This window comes from Chelonia mydas, chromosome 23 (genome assembly GCF_015237465.2).
Source record: "Chelonia mydas isolate rCheMyd1 chromosome 23, rCheMyd1.pri.v2, whole genome shotgun sequence".
NCBI lineage: Eukaryota > Metazoa > Chordata > Testudines > Cheloniidae > Chelonia > Chelonia mydas.
This window is the reverse complement of record NC_051263.2, coordinates 18,847,851-18,865,131: the sequence shown is the minus strand read 5'-3', so window position 1 is coordinate 18,865,131 and position 17,281 is coordinate 18,847,851. Positions and strand designations below refer to the sequence as shown.

General features: G+C 64.4%; 3 protein-coding genes across 14 annotated transcripts in view; 2 read left to right on the top strand and 1 right to left on the bottom strand.

Annotated features, from left to right (window-relative positions):
• The window catches only part of ITIH6 (inter-alpha-trypsin inhibitor heavy chain family member 6), a 28,918-nt gene extending 26,885 nt beyond the window's left edge, over positions 1–2,033 (top strand). For all 3 annotated transcript variants that reach the window (XM_043534319.1, XM_037888555.2, XM_043534321.1), the window contains 5 exons: positions 49–78; positions 302–352; positions 441–554; positions 801–1,181; positions 1,273–2,033. In XM_043534319.1, the coding sequence (XP_043390254.1) occupies positions 49–78; positions 302–352; positions 441–554; positions 801–1,181; positions 1,273–1,502 (806 nt within the window). In that variant the 3' untranslated portion in view covers positions 1,503–2,033. The remainder of the gene's footprint in view (positions 1–48; positions 79–301; positions 353–440; positions 555–800; positions 1,182–1,272) is intronic.
• Positions 2,034–2,427: 394 nt separating this feature from the next.
• LOC119564925 lies at positions 2,428–8,429 on the top strand. Of its 10 annotated transcripts, none has more exons than XM_043534375.1 (10): positions 2,428–3,523; positions 3,829–4,002; positions 4,911–5,068; positions 5,307–5,505; positions 6,080–6,176; positions 6,707–6,878; positions 7,128–7,235; positions 7,713–7,769; positions 7,833–7,988; positions 8,054–8,429. In XM_043534375.1, exons 1-10 carry the CDS (start codon positions 3,153–3,155, stop codon positions 8,266–8,268), a joined length of 1,707 nt encoding a protein of 568 aa, XP_043390310.1. In that variant the 5' UTR covers positions 2,428–3,152; the 3' UTR covers positions 8,269–8,429. The 10 variants fall into 10 exon arrangements, with proteins under 10 accessions (XP_043390310.1, XP_043390309.1, XP_043390316.1 ...); XM_043534374.1 differs by having other exon boundaries at positions 2,429–3,523; positions 7,710–7,769; XM_043534376.1 differs by having other exon boundaries at positions 2,451–3,523; positions 7,710–7,769; positions 7,833–7,900; positions 8,104–8,429.
• On the bottom strand, positions 8,351–15,580 carry GNL3L (G protein nucleolar 3 like). Its single transcript, XM_037888549.2, has 16 exons — positions 15,461–15,580; positions 14,846–14,900; positions 14,719–14,753; positions 14,452–14,553; positions 14,185–14,301; positions 13,710–13,793; positions 13,403–13,538; positions 12,905–13,008; positions 12,561–12,705; positions 12,332–12,419; positions 12,070–12,247; positions 10,266–10,408; positions 10,003–10,139; positions 9,633–9,763; positions 9,096–9,267; positions 8,351–8,600 (listed from the first exon to the last, which is right to left on the bottom strand). The coding sequence occupies exons 2-16, from the start codon at positions 14,856–14,858 to the stop codon at positions 8,533–8,535; spliced, it is 1,653 nt and encodes a 550-aa protein (XP_037744477.1). The 5' UTR covers positions 14,859–14,900; positions 15,461–15,580; the 3' UTR covers positions 8,351–8,532.
• Positions 15,581–17,281: the final 1,701 nt, after the last annotated feature.

The window sequence follows — 17,281 nt, the reverse complement described above, 5'->3', positions numbered from 1 at the left end:
TGCCAGATGGCCTCACACCCCCACCCTGACTCTGCCTTTCCCTTCCAGACCTGTCAGAGGAACGGGACGGTGACACAGGTATGTTTCAGGTCTGGGCCTGGGTGAGGGCAGGGGGAGACTTGGCAGTTTCCTGTTGGCTCTCAGCCGCTGCCCGTCGTGGTCGCTCTGGGCTCTGCCAGGCCTGGCCAGCGGGTGCACGTGGTGCTTTGGAGAGGGAAGAGGATGCCCAAGGATCGGGGTGGAGGGGGGAATGCTCCATCACCCATCTGGCTGTAACCCTCTCTTCTTCCCCCGCCCTTAGATGGCATGGCAGACCTGGCTGGTGCCAGATTCTTCACTTTCTCCTCCTCAGGTAAGGCTGCCCAGACACCCAGGTGATGTTTGGGGGAGGGGGCAGCCTGGTTCCCCCCCCTTACTCCACCCCTTGTTCTGCCTTGCAGTGGATGGAGACCCTCACTTCGTGGCACGACTGCCCGGCTCCCCTGAGACGCTGTGCTTTACGCTGGATGGGCACCCAGGAGACGTGCTCCAGCTGGTGACAGACCCCCCCAGCGGTGAGGCCCCCACCCCGCAGCTCAGCGCCCCAGGGTAGGGGAGCGGGGGCTGGTGGTTAGAGCAGGGGGGCTGGGAGCCAGGACTCCTGGGTTCTCTCCCCGGCTCTGAGGTCTAGCGGGGGGGATCCAGGAGGAGGTCCCGGGGCAGCTGTGGTGCCGTGGGGACCGTGGGCCGAGTGATGGGGAGGAGACGGGGATCCCTGACAGCTCAGTGACTGCAGCGTGGCCTGTGCTCTCTCCCCGCAGGCCTGTCAGTCCACGGCCACCTGGTTGGCGCCCCGCCACGGCCGGGCACGGCGGATCGGCCACGCACCTACTTCGACGCCATCACCGTGCTGGTGGGGCCTCCCCAGCTGCACTACGTGATCACCGTGACGCTCCAGGGCGTGGCGCTGCGGGGGGAGGGGGCCCTGGATCTGCCCTTCGGCCGCCCGGCTTGGGTCGGCCGCCCCGGGCTGGGGGTGCAGGTGGGGCCGGGCGCCAACGCGACGCTGCGGCTGGGCGCCGGGCTGGAGTTCGTGGTCCAGCGCCATCGGTACAGCCACCCCAGCCGCCTGCAGAGAGACCACCTGGGCTTCTACGTGCTGGACGGCAGTGGGCTCTCGGCCCAGGCCCACGGGCTGCTGGGTAAGGGGCTCCGGGCCCCCTTTCCCTGCCCCACTCGTCCGGCCGCCGGGGGCCCCCCCATTCACCCTGTGTCCCCTCTCGCCCCCTGCAGGTCAGTTCCAGCACGCGGCCATCCGCCTGCAGCCAGGCGCCGGGGAGCAGCCCGCCCGGCTGCAGAGGGGCGGGGCCACGGTGCCGGCCACGCGGGTCACCAAGCTGCTGAAGGACTCGCCCCTGCCGGCCCACCAGGCCCCCTGCTGGCTGGTGAAGGGCGGCGACGTGCAGGCCCTGCTGGGCGGGGCCTACGGCGCCTTCGTGGTCCCCCATCCGCTGGAGGCGTGAGGCCAGGGGGCGTGGCCTGGGCAGGGTGGGGGCCGCCCCGTGTCCCGCCGCTGAGACTGACCCCGCAGCCGGGCAGGACACAGCCGCCTGGGCCCTGGTCACGGCCACGGCTTGTGGATTTAAGGTGGAATCCTCCCTCTCCCCCCTCCAATCGTGGATTTAAGGTGGAATCGCCCCTCCCCACCTCCAAGCGTGGATTTAAGGTGGAATCCTCCTTCGCCCCACCCCTTCGGATCATGGATTTTCGGTGGAATCCTCCTTCTCCCTGTTTCCTGCAGTTTGTGGAGTTCACAGGGAATTCTCCTTCCCCACCACGTGGATTAAAGGTGGAATCCTCCCTACCTGCCATGGACTGTGGATTGAAGGTGGAAGCTCCCCCTGCCCAAAACACTTGCTGAATCAAGGTGGATCCCACCTCCCCGTTAATGGACATGGGTCCTTAAATTAAGCTGGATTTCCTTCCCCCATGCCATGTGGTGATTTAAGGGGGAATGGATACGGGTTTTTGATGTAAGGTGGATTTTTCTCCCATGTAATTGTGCGTGATTCATCTGTTCAGCATGGTTCCCCCCATGATATGGGGTGTAGGTAATTTAATTTGTAAGGTCAATTCTAACTACAGTTCTAGGAGAATCTTGGCTGGAAGGGGGAATTTTCCCAGCTGGGCAGCCCCTTGGCTGAAGGTGGGAGTCCTAGCTGGCCAGCACAGCTCAGGAGGTTCAGGTGGAAGATCACGCTCTGGTGCACACGCAGCTGGCAGATTTCACATGGTATTTCCCCAGGCGCCAGCTCACAGATGTAAGGTGGACCCTCCCCCGAGGGCCAGCATGCAATTTAAGGTGGAATTCCCAAGAAGGCTAAAACACAGATTTAAGGTAGATGGAAGGTCCCTGAGCGAACAGAACAGAACCCCGGCTCCCAGCCCCCCTCCCCGAGTGGGGGAGAGAACCCAGGAGTCCTGGCTCCCACCCCCCTAACGACAAGACCCCACTCTCGTCCCAGAGCAGCCGTGGCCCGAAGGTGCAGCTGGCTCATGCAAACTAATGAGGAGAGACTGGACAGTTTGGGGGGAGGGGCTGGCATCTCCCCTGGACCCCCTCCATGCCGTGAACTCGCAGGGCCCTGCTTAGCTTCATGCCCTGAACTCGCAGGGCCCTGCTTAGCTTCATGCCCTCCAGCAGTAAACAAGCCAACATCCATCCGGGCCACTAGATGGCGCTGAAGCTCCACGGGCCAAGCAGCGAGCGCTTGGCGGCAAGAGGCCTTGTGACCCAACCCCGCCTCCTGCAAAGGGAGGGGCTAGCACCTGAGCGCTACGGGGGCCGGCGGGGGAAAGGGAAAAGCTGAGACAGAATGTACCATCTGCGCCAGGAAAAGGGGGGTGGATTCTATAGAGGTCTCGGGGCCCTGCCCCATGAGAGGGTGTAACCCCAAGTGGCCAGCCCACCATGAGAAGGGGTGTAACCCCAGTGACCCTATCCCCATGAGGGGTTTAATCCCATAGCCTCGCCCTCCAATGTGAAGAGGGTGTGGCCTCAGTGACCCCCTGTATGAAGGGGCGTAACCCCATTAGCCCTGCCCCCATAAGTGGTTTAACCCCTCTTGCCCTGCCCCCAATGGGAGGAGCATGACTCCAGTGGCCCCGCCCCAATGAGAAGGGGTGTGACCCCCCAGTGGCCCCGCCCCCATAAAGTGTTTAATCCCCAGTGGCCCCACCCACCACTGACCCCTTCCCCTGACTCTCCCCAGTGGCCTGTCTGCCCCAGCCCCATGGGGCTGCCCCCAGCTCTCCTCCTCGTGCTCTGCCTCTACCCTGCCCCCCAGGGCCTGGCTCCCCCAGACCCAGGGCTGCTGGCCCAGGGCCGTGCCCGGCTGCGGGAGGCCCAGACGCTGGCCCAGCACCCGCAGCTGGGGGCCTGCTGGGCGGGGGCCCTGGGCAGGCTGGACGGGGGCTGCCAGCAGCTGGGTGAGGAGCAGCAAAGCCGCATCGCCCTGGCCTTTGCCCACTGCCACCTGCAGAGGTGATGCCCGGACGCCTGGGTCCTGACCCCAGCTAGAGGGGGAGCTGGGTTCTGTCTCTATGGGGGCGGGGGCCCCGGGAGCCGGACACCTGGGTTCTATCGCTGACTCTAGAAGGGAAGTGGGGTTAGTAGGCTGGGGGGAGGGGGCTGAGAGCCAGGACACCTGGGTTCTCTCTCTGGCTCTGGGAGGGAAGTGGGGGCTGGTGGGTGAGAGCAGGGGCCTGGGAGCCCGGACACCTGAGTTCTATCCCCGGGGATGGTGGCCTAGGGGTTCCTGGCTAAGACCCCCGCTGTCCCTTGGCCAGGTCGGGCCGGCCCTTCCCTCGCTGCGAGGCCAGCAGCTCCGTCCGGGCCTGCACCCAGCACATGGACCCTGTGGCCTTCGGGGTCTACACTGAATTCTTCACCCATGCCCACAGCATCTGCTACCTCCTTCGCAGCGAGGCCTGGCAGCAGCAAGCTGAGAGCACCGTGCACAGGTGAGCGGGGGGGGGTCCCCTCCTGGGGGCGCTCGTTCCCATCTGGCCCCCGGGTGGGAACTGGCTGGCTCGGGGGGGTGGGAATGGGACACAGGGCCTTTTCCCCTCTAGCGGGTGCTGGCTTCCATCCTGCGCTGAGTTTGCTGAGTCTCTAGCAGGGCAGATGCCCCCCTAGTCCCACCCAGTCAGCCCCCCGATGCTGGCAGAGAGGCCGGGGTCTGAGCAGAACATGAGGATGTGTCCCCCATTCCCAAAACAAAGGAGAACATTAGGTGGGAGGGGGCTGTTGGGGGGGCAGATTGGGGGAGGGGCTCTGTGGGGGGGAGGAGGGGGCTGCATGGGGTGTGGATACAGAGCCTTTCCCTGCATCTTTTCCACCAGAGTTGGATGGGAAGGGACTGTGCGGGGGAGTATCTATGGGGCAGGGGCTTTGTGTGTAGCAGGGCCTGGCCTGCACATTTGGGGGGCTGGAGGTGGGCCAGTCTCCAGCCCAGGCCTGTGGACTGTGGAGTTCATCAGTGTCTAGGTCTACACAAGGTCCTGGCTCCAGGAGTCGAGGGATTGCGCCAGAATCTCAGATCTCGGGCAGAAAACACCAGGTACGTTTCTAGCCCTCGCGGTCGGGTAGAAAAGCTGCCAAGAGCCTGAGCCCATTGCTCACAAGTGTGAACCGAGTGTGCTGGAAGCTGCCTGAGTCTGCAGAGAGCCTGAGCCCATTGCTCACAAGTGTGAACCGAGCGTGCCAGAAGCTGCCTGAGTCTGCAGAGGGCCGGAGCCCGTTGCTCACAGAGCGGGGCTAATGGGCAGTGCTGTCTGTGTGGATAAGTAGCACACTGCCTGGGTTGGGGGCATGTGGCAGGATCAAGGCCCCGCTTTGGTGCTGACGCCCCTTCCCCCTCCGCCCCCAGGCTGGTTGCCAGTTCGGAGGGCGTAGCTGAGCGGCTGGAAGAGACCAACCAGCTGGCGGAGCAGGCAGCGCGGGCACAAGAGGCCACCTTGCGATCCCAGGAGGAGATCCTCCGCCATGGGGAGCTGCTGAGACAGACACTGCAGGACTCCTCCAGGGGTAACCCCAGCCCCTGGAAGCCAAGATGCCTGGGGCCCCTCCCCAGCTCTGGGAGGGGAGTGGGGTCTAGTGGTTAGAGCGGGGGGGGCTGGGAGCCAGGACTCCTGGGTTCTCTCCCCAGCTCTGGGAGAGGAGAAGGGTCTAGTGGGTTAGAGCAGGGGGGGCTGGGAGCCAGGGCTCCTGGGTTCTCTGCTGGCTCTGGGAAGCACGGCTGCTGACAGCCCCTGGCTCCCTGCAGGTGTCCGGGAGGCTTTTCGGGACATGCAGGAGGCGGCCGGACGGCAACGCCTGGCCTTCGCCGAGATCGTGAACCGCCTCAGCTTCCTGCACCGCTTCCTGGTGGGGGAGTCCCAAGCCCTGGGCTCCTTCCTCTACCACCTGCTGACCAGCAGCGCCGCCCTGCTGCTCACCTCCAGCCAGCGCACTGCTGGGGCCAGGTAGGGGCAGGGAATGGGGCAGGGCCCTGTCCCCTCTGAGGGGCGCCGGCTCCCACCTGGCCCCAGGGCAGGGACTGGCTGGCCAGGGGGGTGAGGAATGGGGCTGGGGCCTGTCCCCTCTAGGGAGCGCTGGCTCCCACCTGGCCCCAGGGCAGGGACTGGCTGGCCAGGGGGGTGGGGAATGGGGTTGGGGCCTGTCCCCTCTAGGGAGCGGGCTCCCACCTGGCCCCAGGGCAGGGACTGGCTGGCCAGGGGGGTGAGGAATGGGGCTGGGGCCTGTCCCCTCTAGGGAGCGCTGGCTCCCACCTGGCCCCAGGGCAGGGACTGGCTGGCCAGGGGGGTGAGGAATGGGGCTGGGGCCTGTCCCCTCTAGGGAGCGCTGGCTCCCACCTGGCCCCAGGGCAGGGACTGGCTGGCTAGGGGGATTGGGGAATGGGGTTGGGGCCTGTCCCCTCTAGGGAGCGGGCTCCCACCTGGCCCCAGGGCAGGGACTGGCTGGCCAGGGGGGTGGGGAATGGGGCTGGGGCCTGTCCCCTCTTTCCCTTCCCATGATCCCCTTTTTCTTCTGCCTGAGGTTGATCCTGCTGGGCCTGGTCGGGGGCAACGTCTACCTGGAGCGTGTGGTCAGTGGACTCGTCTTGGAGAACACTGAGGCTGGCTCCGATCCAACGGTACCGGCCAGGCACCCCCCCCCGGACACCCCCAGCTGGGGCGACCCCTCCTTCAGACTGCCCCCCCCCCCACCGGGCTCAGCAGTCACTGGGTCTCCAGGACACCTGGGTCCTCTCCCCTGATCTGGGAGGAGAGTGGGGTCAGGTGGGGTGGAGCAGGCGGGGCTGGGAGCCAGGACACCTGGGTTCTCCCCCCGGATCTGGGAGGGGAGAGGAGCCAGGACACCTGGGTTCTCTCCCCGGATCTGGGAGGGGAGTAGGCTCTGGCAGATTAGAGCGGGGGAGCCCTGGCAGTGGGGCGGGGAGCCCGGACGCTGGGAGGGGAGTAGGCTCTGGCAGATTAGAGCGGGGGAGCCCGGGCAGTGGGGCGGGGAGCCCGGACGCCGGGGTTCTCTCCCCGGATCTGGGAAGGGAGTAGGCTCTGGCAGATTAGAGCGGGGGAGCCCTGGCAGTGGGGCGGGGAGCCCGGACGCTGGGGTTCTCTGGGCGGAGAGCGGGGGTCCTCGCTCTGACAGGTCCCCCTCTGCCAGGAGGCCCTTGCCAGCTGGGTGGGGCTATGCCGCAGGCTGTGTGTGGGTGCCGGGCTGGCCGTCCTGGCCTATTGCGTCCTCACCTACCGCGACGTGGCCCAGCAGAGCCGGGAGGTGCTGCGGGGGCTGCAGGAGACCCGGGCCCAGATGCAGCACATCCTGCAGGAGACAGGTATGGGGGCGGGGCTAGAGGGGAGGGAGGGGCTAGAGGAGGAGGAGGGGAATGGGGGACAGTCCCTGTGTGAAAGCAGTGGGCGGAGCTAGTGGAGGGGGGAGCATGACAATATGGGCAGGGCTAAGGCTCAGTGGGAGGGGTTAAGTGGGCAAGAAGGTGGAGCTAGGGGAAGAGGGCGGGGCATATCTGGATGGGCGGGGGCATGTGGGTGCGGCATGGGCTAACCACCCCCCCTCCCTCATGCAGAACGCCTGCTGGCCCAGCGGGGCCCAGACCCCAGCCAGGACAATGCCGAGTTCGCCGACTCGGGCTTCCCGGAGCCCCTCTCCCGGCCAGAACGAGGAGCCCCCTGGGGTGAGCGACCCACTGTGCTGGGGGCGCTACATGGGCGGGGCTGGGAGCCCACTCCTGGGTCCTCTCTCCGCTCTGGGAGGGGAGTGGGGTCGGGTGGTTGGAGCAGGGGGGGCTGGGTGCCAGGACTCCTGGGTCCTCTCTCCGCTCTGGGAGGGGAGTGGGGTCGGGTGGTTGGAGCAGGGGGGGGCTGGGAGCCAGGACTCCTGGCTCCTCTCTCCGCTCTGGGAGGGGAGTGGGGTCTGGTGGTTGGAGCAGGGGGGGCTGGGAGCCAGGACTCCTGGGTCCTCTCTCCACTCTGGCAGGGGAGTGGGGTCGGGTGGTTGGAGCAGGGGGGGCTGGGTGCCAGGACTCCTGGGTCCTCTCCCAGCTCTGGGAGGGGAGTGGCAGGTGGGCCTGCGCAGCGCCTGGCACCCCGGGGTCCCCAGGCGGGAGCGAGGAGCCCCCCTAACCCAAACCTCCCCGTCCTGTGGCCAGCGGAGGAGCTCAGCACCAGCAGCCCCAAGAGCCGGAGCCGCTCCCCGGCCCGCCAGCGCCGCTCCCCGGCCCGCCAGCGCCGCTCCCCGGCCCGCCAGCGCCGCTCCCCGGCCCGCCAGCGCACCCGGCCGCAGAGACGCACCAGCCGACGGGACTCGGAGAGACGCAATGTTCCTGTGCCAGTGGACGGGGTGAGTGCGAGTCAGCAGGGTGCAACTTACACCCCCGTTCGCCCCCCACCAACCAGGATCCAGGCCCCAGCGTCAGACACCCCCCTGAGTCCTGGCTCCCCTGCTCTAACCACTAGACCTCACTCCCCTCCCAGAGCTGGGGCAAGGACCCAGGAGTCCCGGCCCCCTGCTTTGACCAGCCTGAAATGTGTCTCTTCCCCCAGCTGGGCTGCTACGATCTCCGGCGCCGGCCGGCCCTGAGAGACCCCCCGCAAACGCCAGCCACAGTGAAGGGGCCCCTCTGCAGCGCCCGAAGGGGAAGAACTCAGTTGCCGGCGGCAGGTGCCATCCTGCTGAGCCCAACCTGGGATCAGACTCCTACTGCGTGAATGTCGCCCCAAGCCGGGAGCCAGGACTCCTGGATTCTCTCCCCAGCCTGGGCGGGTCTGAGTGAGACACGCAGGACAGGGGGAGGCTGCGTGATGTTTTAATGGAGACGGGCCGCGCCGCGGATTTTAGCTGGTAATAAAAGGAGCCTGACAATTCGGTAGCGGCAGCTCTGGTCTTGTCTGCGTGGCCGCCACCGGCCAGGAGCGGCGATCGATCCCGAGGGAGCTGGAGGGCTGGGCTCACGGGGGCCGCCAGCGCCACGCCTAGTCGCCCGCCGCCCCGAAGTTCATGGCGGCCGTCAGCGTGGCGGAGAGTTTGCTGGCGATTTTCTCTGCGGGGGGGGAAACGAGCTGCAGTGAGAATCCCTCCCGCTTGGTGAGACGCGCACGCCCCGGCCAGCAGAGAGCACTGGGCGCTGCCCTGCCATGAAACCTACCTCCAGCCTGCCTGGGTGGGAGGGGAAACTGAGGCACAAAGAGACGCGATAGACCTGGGGATGGAACCCAGGAGTCCTGATTGACTCCTAGCCCTAGCTAAGGGACAACATGGCCTAGAGCACAGGACTCCTGGGTTCTCTCCCTGGATCTGGGAGGGGAGGGGGACTGGTGGTTAGAGCAGTTGGGAGGAAGCCAGGATCCCTGGGTTCTCTTCCTGGCTCTGCCTTGGACCGTGGCCAAGTCCCCTCTCCCGTGCCTCAGTTTCTCCTCTCTACCATTAATTTCTAGATTAAGCCCTTTGGTCAGGGACCATCCCTTATTGCTCAGTCTGGACAGCATCCTTCCCCAGATGCCCCCATGATCAATCCCCTAAGCACCCCTCCGCCAACCTGCTCTTTTCTGCTGCTTCTTCCGCCTTCTGCTAGCTGCCCGCAGCCCCTGCCCTTGATGCAGGGGGTCTAGGGCTGAGATCTCCTCCAGGCTAGGGGCTCTGGGAATAGGTCTCTCCGCGGCAGCGGCTGCTTTGTTCTTAGCCTTCAGTTCCACTGTCACGGGGCCGAGCTGCAGGGAGAAAGCGGAGAGTAAGGCATGAGAGGGCGGCCTGCCAAGGGACAGGCCCAGAATTGGGCAGCTGCCTCATGCTCTAATATCTCAGCTTTCAGATAAAAAGAAAATGAAGTTTCTAGCTCAAACGGCTGGGGAGAGAAGGGATCACTGCCTGCCTGAGTCTGCAGAGAGCCTGAGCTCATTCCTCGGATGGGGTGGAGCCTATTATGCAAATCAGCTAAGAGGAGGAGTCTCCTGTTGGCACCAAGAGGGGGTGGGTCTTTGAAGCTTCAGCCTCTCTGGAGAATACTTTTGGGATGCCTGTGTGGGCGGAGCCTGTTGTGGGGCTTAGGGGCCATGCTTCTCCCCTCCCTCCATACCTCCAGATCTCTGTCTTCGTCCATGGCTGTTTCTTCCTCTCCCAACGTCTCCTCTTCCTCCATCTCTGCCCCTGCCCCGCTGGTGAGGCCGGCGGGGGCGAGGCCGATGCCCGCAGGAATCGACGGGAGGTCTGGGCAGGGAACGGACACAGAGGGCACCGTAAGCTGATGCTCTGCTTCCCACCCACCCCCCGTGGGAGAAAGTGGTACTGCCCCCCAAAGGCCACATTGCACAGCTGGGAGCCAGGACTCCTGGGTTCTCTCCTGGCTCGAGGGGGGTGGGGGCTGGGAGCCAGGACGCCTGGGTTCCCTCCTGGCTCTGGGAGGGGAGCGGGGCATAGCAGGTTACCAGCCCATATTCGCTACTCACTGGCCAAAGCCTCCTGGTTGCCTTGCTCCAGCGCCTCGAAGTCGAAGGCCTTGCCCATCTCCGTGACTATCTCGGCACTGATGTGGGTGGGCAGCGTGTGGGTCTCTGGGGGGTGCGTGAAATAGCTGATCTTCCCGCTGGGAGGGGAAAGAACGGGGGCTCTGAAAGGGTGCCATTCCCCACCACTCCCACCAGCCAGTCCCCTGCCCTGGTGCCAGATTAGGGCTGGCACCCCCCCCCCCTTCCGCCTCTTCCCCACCCACCTCATCCAGTCACTCAGCACAGCTTTGGCCGCCTTCTCGTGATCGGGCACGCCTCCTTTCCTCAGTTTCCCCTTTCTCCGGGCAAGGTGCGCTAGGAACTCCGTGACGTCCTGGTAAGCCGGCACACCATAGTGCTGCATGATCTGGGGTGGGGAGCAGCCAGACAAGCCCATCAAACCGCTCCCGGTTCCCCTCAACCTTCCCTCTCCTCCCTCTTCGCTTCCCCGTCCAACCGCGGTCGCATCTCCTCTCCGCCTTCCCACGGGCCACCCCCACGCTGGGGCCCGACCCGGCCACTGCTGGATCCTTCTCCATTCACAGACTTGACGGCTGTCGCTCAATTGGAGACAAGTAAGAGAAGAGCCACGAGAAAAGCCCAAGGGTTCGAAAACCGGCCTGGGAGTGAGAAACTCGAGGAGCTCGGTCTATTTCGCTTAACAGAGAGACGGTTAAGGGGTGACTTGACCCGAGTCTGTCGGTACCCACATGGGGCACAAAGAGCTAATAACGAGCTATTCAATCTGGTCTAACACGATCCACAGGCTGGAAGCTGAAACTAGACAAATTCAGAGCAGAAACGAGGCATCAATTCTTAACGGTGAGAGTAAGGAACAACTTTCCAAGCAGCGGGGTGGGTTCTCCATTGCTGGCAGTTTCTCTATCAGCTGAGAGGTTCTCCGACAAGCTCTGCTCTACGAATTAGTCTGGGGAAGTTCTCTGGCCTGTGTTATATGGGGGGGTCAGACTGGAGGATCACAGTGATGTCTATTAACCTGATATGGTCTTCTCCTAATGAGCCCTTCCTCCGGAGTTTCTGTTCGTTTCATTTCGCTGGCTAGCAAGTCAGAGGGTTGTATCATGCATACTATGATTTATAAAAGGGAAACCTCAGTAACTGAGTTTGACAAACTGAGTGAAATCCACGTGAGCGCATGAAACGTTCTGATCTCGTCTAATCAACGTTCTTGGTCGGAAAATGGCGGCAGGCTGTCTGGCCGAAAGTCGTCCATCAGAAATCTCTTCCTGGGATAGGTATTTCCATCCACTGGGAAGAAAGTGTTAGTTTCCTTCCTGGGACGAGGAAAAGAGAGGCTGGGGTTCGAGTCTGAGGAGTCTGGGTTGGAACCAGACATGTTAAGAACTGGCTGGAATCTACACATAAGAACGGAGAAGCTGCAGTTGACAATGGAGGAGCCAACGACCAAGGAAAGAGCCTGCATTGACAATGGAAGACCCAATGACCAATGGACGATCTTGCGTTGACCAACGGAAGACCCAGCGGCCAATGGAAGAGCCAACAACCTGGCCATTAACACTCAACTGTTTGGGAAGCTGACCACATGAGGAGTGTGTTATCGAGGAAGGAGGTGAGACCAGACCCCCGGCACCAACGGGAGACAGAATTGCAGGGACCTCTACTCTCCCCCATACGGCCTCTCCCATCAACCCAAGGACTCTCCACCTGCTCCAGGTGAATAATCAATTTCCCCTGGTCTTCAAAGAACAGGGCTGCCTCTCCACATTGCTCCCGAAGGAGCTGGAGGGGGCACAGAGACTGGGGGGAGAAAACAGGGGCGCTGGGAGCCCCATTGTCTGCTGTGGCCGGAAAGCGGGAGTCCTGGAGGCTCGAGAACGCTGAATGGGTCCTTCTGGGCCAGTCAAGGCTTGAGCTCCTTTGGGTCCTGGGCGGGTGAGTTCAGAGCAGGTGCTTCTCGGGCCCTGTCTCTTGGTGGACGGCGCTGGCCCCACGGTTTGTGGCGTCACCCCATTGACCGCCCCCCTAGCAACCGCCCCCCTCCCCTACCTGGCCCTGGGAGCACCGTCTCAGGATGGCGTGGACGGGCGTCACCGGGTCGGCCACCTGCTCCACCTTGAGGCAGCTGCGCAGCACCAGGCCGGCGTCCGTGGCCGCGGTCGCCATGACGAGGCCGGGACAGTCCAGGAGCTTGACGTGCCGATCGAGCTGGACCTCCTGGAGGCACCTGGGCGGGGGGGAGAAAGGGGGCATCAGCGGGGGAGCAGGGCAGTCCCGGACCCCCACCCCGCCGTGGGGCAGGAGGGCTTACTTGGTCACGCCGGGCGTGGCGCCCACGCTGCAGGCCCGGCTCCGCTTCAGGCTGTTAATCAGGCTGCTTTTGCCAACGTTGGGGAAGCCTGGACCAAGAGCAATGGGGACACGAGTCAGAGAGAGAACCCAGGCAGCCGGGCCCCCCGGCTCTAACCACCAGCCCCCACTCCCCTCCCAGAGAACCCAGGAGTCCTGGCCCCCCACAGCGAAGGGCCTGAGTCTCTCACCTACGACCCCCACGCTGATGGCCGTCTTGAGGTCCTGGCTACGGCTGTAGTTGGCCAGCACCTTCAGCAGGCAGTCGGCCCCCACGCACGCCCCACTGGCCAGCAGCTCGCAGGAGGCCTTGGCCACGGGCACCTTGCTCTGTTGCTGGGGGGCAGAGAGCAGCAGACGGGTCAGGACAGGGCTCACACAGCTACATCCCCTCTGGCCCTACTCCTCTCCCGGAGCCAGGGAGAGAACCCAGGAGTCCTGGCTCCCAGCCCCTTCCCCCCCGGCTCTAACAACTAGCCCCCACTCCCTCCCAGAAGCCAAGAGTCGGGAAAGGTCCCAGGCCCCACCCCCTCACCAGGTGCCGGCTCTGCTGCTGGGTGGAGGCTTTGAAGGCCACCGTGGGGAGTTCGTTCCTCAGGTACTTCAGCCACCCGGCCACCACCTCCTTGGACACCAGGTCTGGGGAGCGCAGAGCACGAAGGGTTAACCCAGCATTGCCTGCTTCCCCTGACCCAGCTATTACGGGTCCTCCTCCCTTAGGAGCCCCAGCTCGCACCCCCAGGGAGGGAAACTGAGGCACCACAGGACTTGCCCCAGAGACGGCAGAGAACCCAGGATCCCTGGCTCCCACCCCCCCATACTCTAACCACCAGCCCCCACTCCCATCCCAGAGGTGGGGAGAAAACCCAGGAGTCCTGGCTCCTACCACTAGGCCCCATTCCCCTCCCACAGCTAAAGATAGAACCCAGGAGTCCTGGCTCCCAGCCCCCCTACTCTAACCCCTAGCCCCCACTCCCCTCCCAGAGCCAGGGAGAGAACCCAGGAGTCCAGGTTCCCCCCGCCACACACCCACCGATTTTATTTAACACCAGCACCAGTTTCTTGTTGCCCCCGGCCTGCAGCACGGCCTCCTCCACCTGGGGGCAGCGACAGCCCTGGGGGTCTCGGGCGTCCAGCACCTCAAGGACCACGTCAGCTGCCTGGATCACCTGTGGGGAGCAGGAGAGGGGGTGAGTAGGGTGTCCCCTCCGTGGCCTGGCCCGGCCCCACTGAGCGCTGGTGAAAGGGGAGAATCATAGTCTCCCCTCCGCAGTCCGGCCCCACTGAGCGCCAGGGAGGGGGGGATATGGGGGCTTCCCCTCCAAGTGGCTCACACTGACCTTCCTGAACTCCCGGTAGTAGGCCCTGCGGGACCCCTCCTTCTCCAGTCGCGGGTGCCCCTGCAGCTCCTGCAGCCCGGCCTCCTGCCGAGAGAGGAGACGAAACAGTGAGGGGGGGAGGAGAGAGAACCCAGGAGTCCTGGCTCCTAGCCCCACTGCTCTGAGCCACTACACCCCACTCCCCTCCCAGAGCTGGGGAGAGAACCCAGGAGTCCTGGCTCCCAGCCCCCGGCTCTAACCACTAGCCCCCACTCCCCGCCCAGAGCTGGGGAGAGAACCCAGGAGTCCTGGCTCCCAGCCCCCTGCTCTAACCACTAGCCCCCACTCCACTCCCAGAGCTGGGGAGAGAACCCAGGAGTCCTGGCTCCCAGCCCCCCTGCTCTAACCACTGGACCCTGCTCCCCCTCCCAAATGGGAGAGAACCCAGGAGGCCGGTCTGGGGGCCGAGGGGCTGTGAGGTTCAGGGCCACGTTACCTTCTGCTCGAAATCCCGCTGCTTGCGGAGGGCGTCCTGCTGCAGGGACTCCAGGCTGCGGCGCTGGCTGGTCTCCTTGAGCCGGGCCTCCTCCTGCCGCGCCCTCAGCTCCGCCACCTGGAGACACAGCCCTGCTTCAGCCTCCCAGAGCCGGGGAGAGAACCCAGGCATCCGGGCTCCCAGCCTCCCCGCTCTAACCCAATAGACCCCACTCCCCTCCCAGAGCTGGGGAGAGAAGCCAGGAGTCCAGGCTCCCCCCATCCCTACCCTTTTCTGCTTTAATTTGGCTTCCTTCTTCGCATACTCCTTGAAACCTAACAGGTGAGGCACTCCTGGGTCCTTTTTCCCGTGAGCCTTTGCTTCCTTCCTCTGTGTAAAAGAGAGATCCTGTTAATAACCTCACAGCAGGCAGCAACTTGCCCCCCCCCCATCGAGAACCCAGGAGTCCTGACTTCCAGCCCCCCCGGCTCTAACCCACCAGACCCCACTCCCCTCCCAGAGCTGGAGAGGGAACCCAGGCATCCTGGGGCTCACCTTGCATGGGTGTTTCCTCGCAGCTGTTGCGTGTTCTGTGGAGAAGGGGACAGAGTTAAGGGGACGTTATATTTGGGGGGGCTGGGGCTAGAGGCCGGTCCAGGGGGCGCCGGCACTAGGGACTTACTGGGCCGGGTCATGGCTCCGAAGCAGGCCGCAGGGTCGTCTCCACTGAGCAGCACCTGGGAAGAAATTACTGTTATACAGGGACCTGGGGAGCAGCTCTGGGGGTGGGGAGGGGGTCTAGTCGTTAGAGCCGGGGGGGCTGGGAGCCAGGACGCCTGGGTTCTCTCCCCAGCTCTGTGACCTCTGGATCCACCACACAGCAGTCCCTACCAGAAGAGAATCGGGGTGTGTCGGGGGGGGGGGGAGATTTGATGAAATCCCAGACACGGGCAGGGGGGGGATCCCTGCCTCTCCCCATAGATCCAGCCTCCCCTCTGATCTCACACCCCATGCCTCGCCCTCTGCAGCCCCCCCCCTGCACCCCAGATCCAGCCCCCCCTCTGCACCCCAGATCCAGCCCCTCCCCCTCGATCCAGCCCCCCCCCAGATCCAGCCCCTCCCCCTCTGCACCCCAGATCCAGCCCCCCCCTGCACCCCAGATCCAGCCCCTCCCCCTCTGCACCCCTCCCCCCAGATCCAGCCCCTCCCCCCCCTGCACCCCAGATCCAGCCCCTCCCCCTCGATCCAGCCCCTCCCCCCCTGCACCCCAGATCCAGCCCCCCCCCCGCCTCCCTACCTGGCTGTCGCAGTTTCACTTCCAGGGCACCAGCTGGAACCCACGTGGCGCGCTCCCGACACAGGGGCACTTCCTGTTCCCCCCTCGAGTGCGCGCGCGGTGGGCGGGGCCTCGTGCACAGGCGCGTCCCCAAGGCGGGAGCTCCCGCCCCCCTGTTGTTGCTGACTCTGAGCTTTGCAAAACGTGGCTGCGATTTCCGGCTGCAAAGGCGGGGGGGGCGCCCTGGGGGGGGCGCAGCTGGAAGCCGGGGTGCGGGGGTGACACTTGCATGGGATGAAATGGTGCAAATCTGCAGGGGGGCCTGGAGAGTCCTGCGGGGCCTGGGCTTGCAACTCCGCAGCCCGCACATTGCCAGGAAACCAAGCTGCCAGGCTTGCAAATCTGCGGGGGGGGCCGTGCATCCCTTGCAAATCTGCGGGGGGGGCCGTGCATCCCTTGCAAATCTGCAGGGGGGGGCCGTGCATCCCTTGCAAATCTGCAGGGGGGGGCCGTGCATCCCTTGCAAATCTGCGGGGGGGGGCCGTGCATCCCTTGCAAATCTGCGGGGGGGGGGCCGTGCATCCCTTGCAAATCTGCAGGGGGGGCCGTGCATCCCTTGCAAATTGGCATGCATGCATCGAAATGGCTCCATCCCCAGGCCTGCACGCCTTGCAGAGGCCCATTGCCTGCAAACCAACCCCCCCCCGACCCCCGATTGCAAGTCCCCGTGTGCAGACCCAGCGCGCATGCAGGCCGGGTGGCGAGCACCCAGAGGCGAAGAGGCTGGGTGCCTGCGTTGGTTGCAAACGTGCGCTAGGGTCACAGACATTGTTCAGAGGAAATAAATCTCCGGTCTGCGGCCTTGGTTGCCAAATTGCGGCCATGCGGGGCTGTTGCTCCCAGATATAAAGATCCCAACTTGCAAAATGTGCGGGATGCAACTCACTAGACCCCACTCCCCTCCCACAGCCTGGGAGAGGACCCAGGAGTCCTGGAGCCCAGAAACCCCTGCTCTAACCCACCAGCCCCACCTTCCCCGTCCTCCTAGCAGTCTTTTCAGAGCTGACTGCATCTCAGCACCAGGTGAGCTGTGCCCATGCGGCGTTAAGTGTGGCCGTTCCCCAGATACCCCGCTCCAGAGGTGGCTGCATCGGGTGAGCCCTCCCCATGCTGTTATGTGTGGCTGTTCCCCACCTGCCCCGCTCCGGAGGTGGCTGCATTTCAGCACCAGATGAGTTGTCCCCTTGCAGCGTTATGTGTGGCCATTCCCCAGCCGCTCCACCCCAGAGGTGGTCGGGGGAGCTGTCCTGCCACAGCCCCCCATGAGTTAACAGTAGATGGTTGGCGGGGGAAACAGGGTGATCCCGTTGCTGGACTGTACTTGTCTCGTCTCAGGAGCTGCGATCCCTCACCCCCAGGGAACAGCTCTTGGCCCCAGGCCCAGGGCATCAGGCAAACGCACTAAAGGGCTGTTTGTACGGGGTTGGCCCACTTTGTGTAGATGCTGTTATCTAGTGGTTAGAGCAGGGGGCTGGGAGCCAGGACTCCTGGGTTTCCTCACTGGCTCTGGAAGGAGAATGGGGCCTGGTGGGTTAGAGCAGGGGGCTGCGAGCCAGGACTCCTGGGTTCTCTCCCCGGCGCTGGGATGGCTGGTCGGTCGCGTGGCGCTGGGGCTGAGCCGGCAGGCGGGGGTTTAAGCACCTCCAGGAGTTCAGGAAATAACCGGGATTCCAGAGCCCAGCTGGGATTTCATTCAAAGGCCCCGATCCAGGAAGCTCCCGCTTCCCTTTAACTGCAAGAGAAACGGCTCCTCTTGTTAGCACCAGCCCCTCTGCTGAGTCA

What these genes read in the sequence shown, in the direction of transcription:
- LOC119564925 (XM_043534374.1), top strand. Translation starts at nt 3,153, where the DNA reads ATGAGAAGGGGTGTGACCCCCCAGTGGCCCCGCCCCCATAAAGTGTTT. An exon ending in AGAACGAGGAGCCCCCTGGG is followed by an intron (nt 7,236 to 7,709) that starts GTGAGCGACCCA and finishes TCCTGTGGCCAG; the next exon opens with CGGAGGAGCTCAGCACCAGC. An exon ending in CTCCCCGGCCCGCCAGCGCC is followed by an intron (nt 7,770 to 7,832) that starts GCTCCCCGGCCC and finishes CCCGCCAGCGCA; the next exon opens with CCCGGCCGCAGAGACGCACC.
- GNL3L (XM_037888549.2), bottom strand. An exon ending in CCAAATTAAAGCAGAAAAGG is followed by an intron (nt 14,302 to 14,451) that starts GTAGGGATGGGG and finishes CTGTGTCTCCAG; the next exon opens with GTGGCGGAGCTGAGGGCGCG. An exon ending in CAACCAGGAGGCTTTGGCCA is followed by an intron (nt 9,764 to 10,002) that starts GTGAGTAGCGAA and finishes TTCCCTGCCCAG; the next exon opens with ACCTCCCGTCGATTCCTGCG.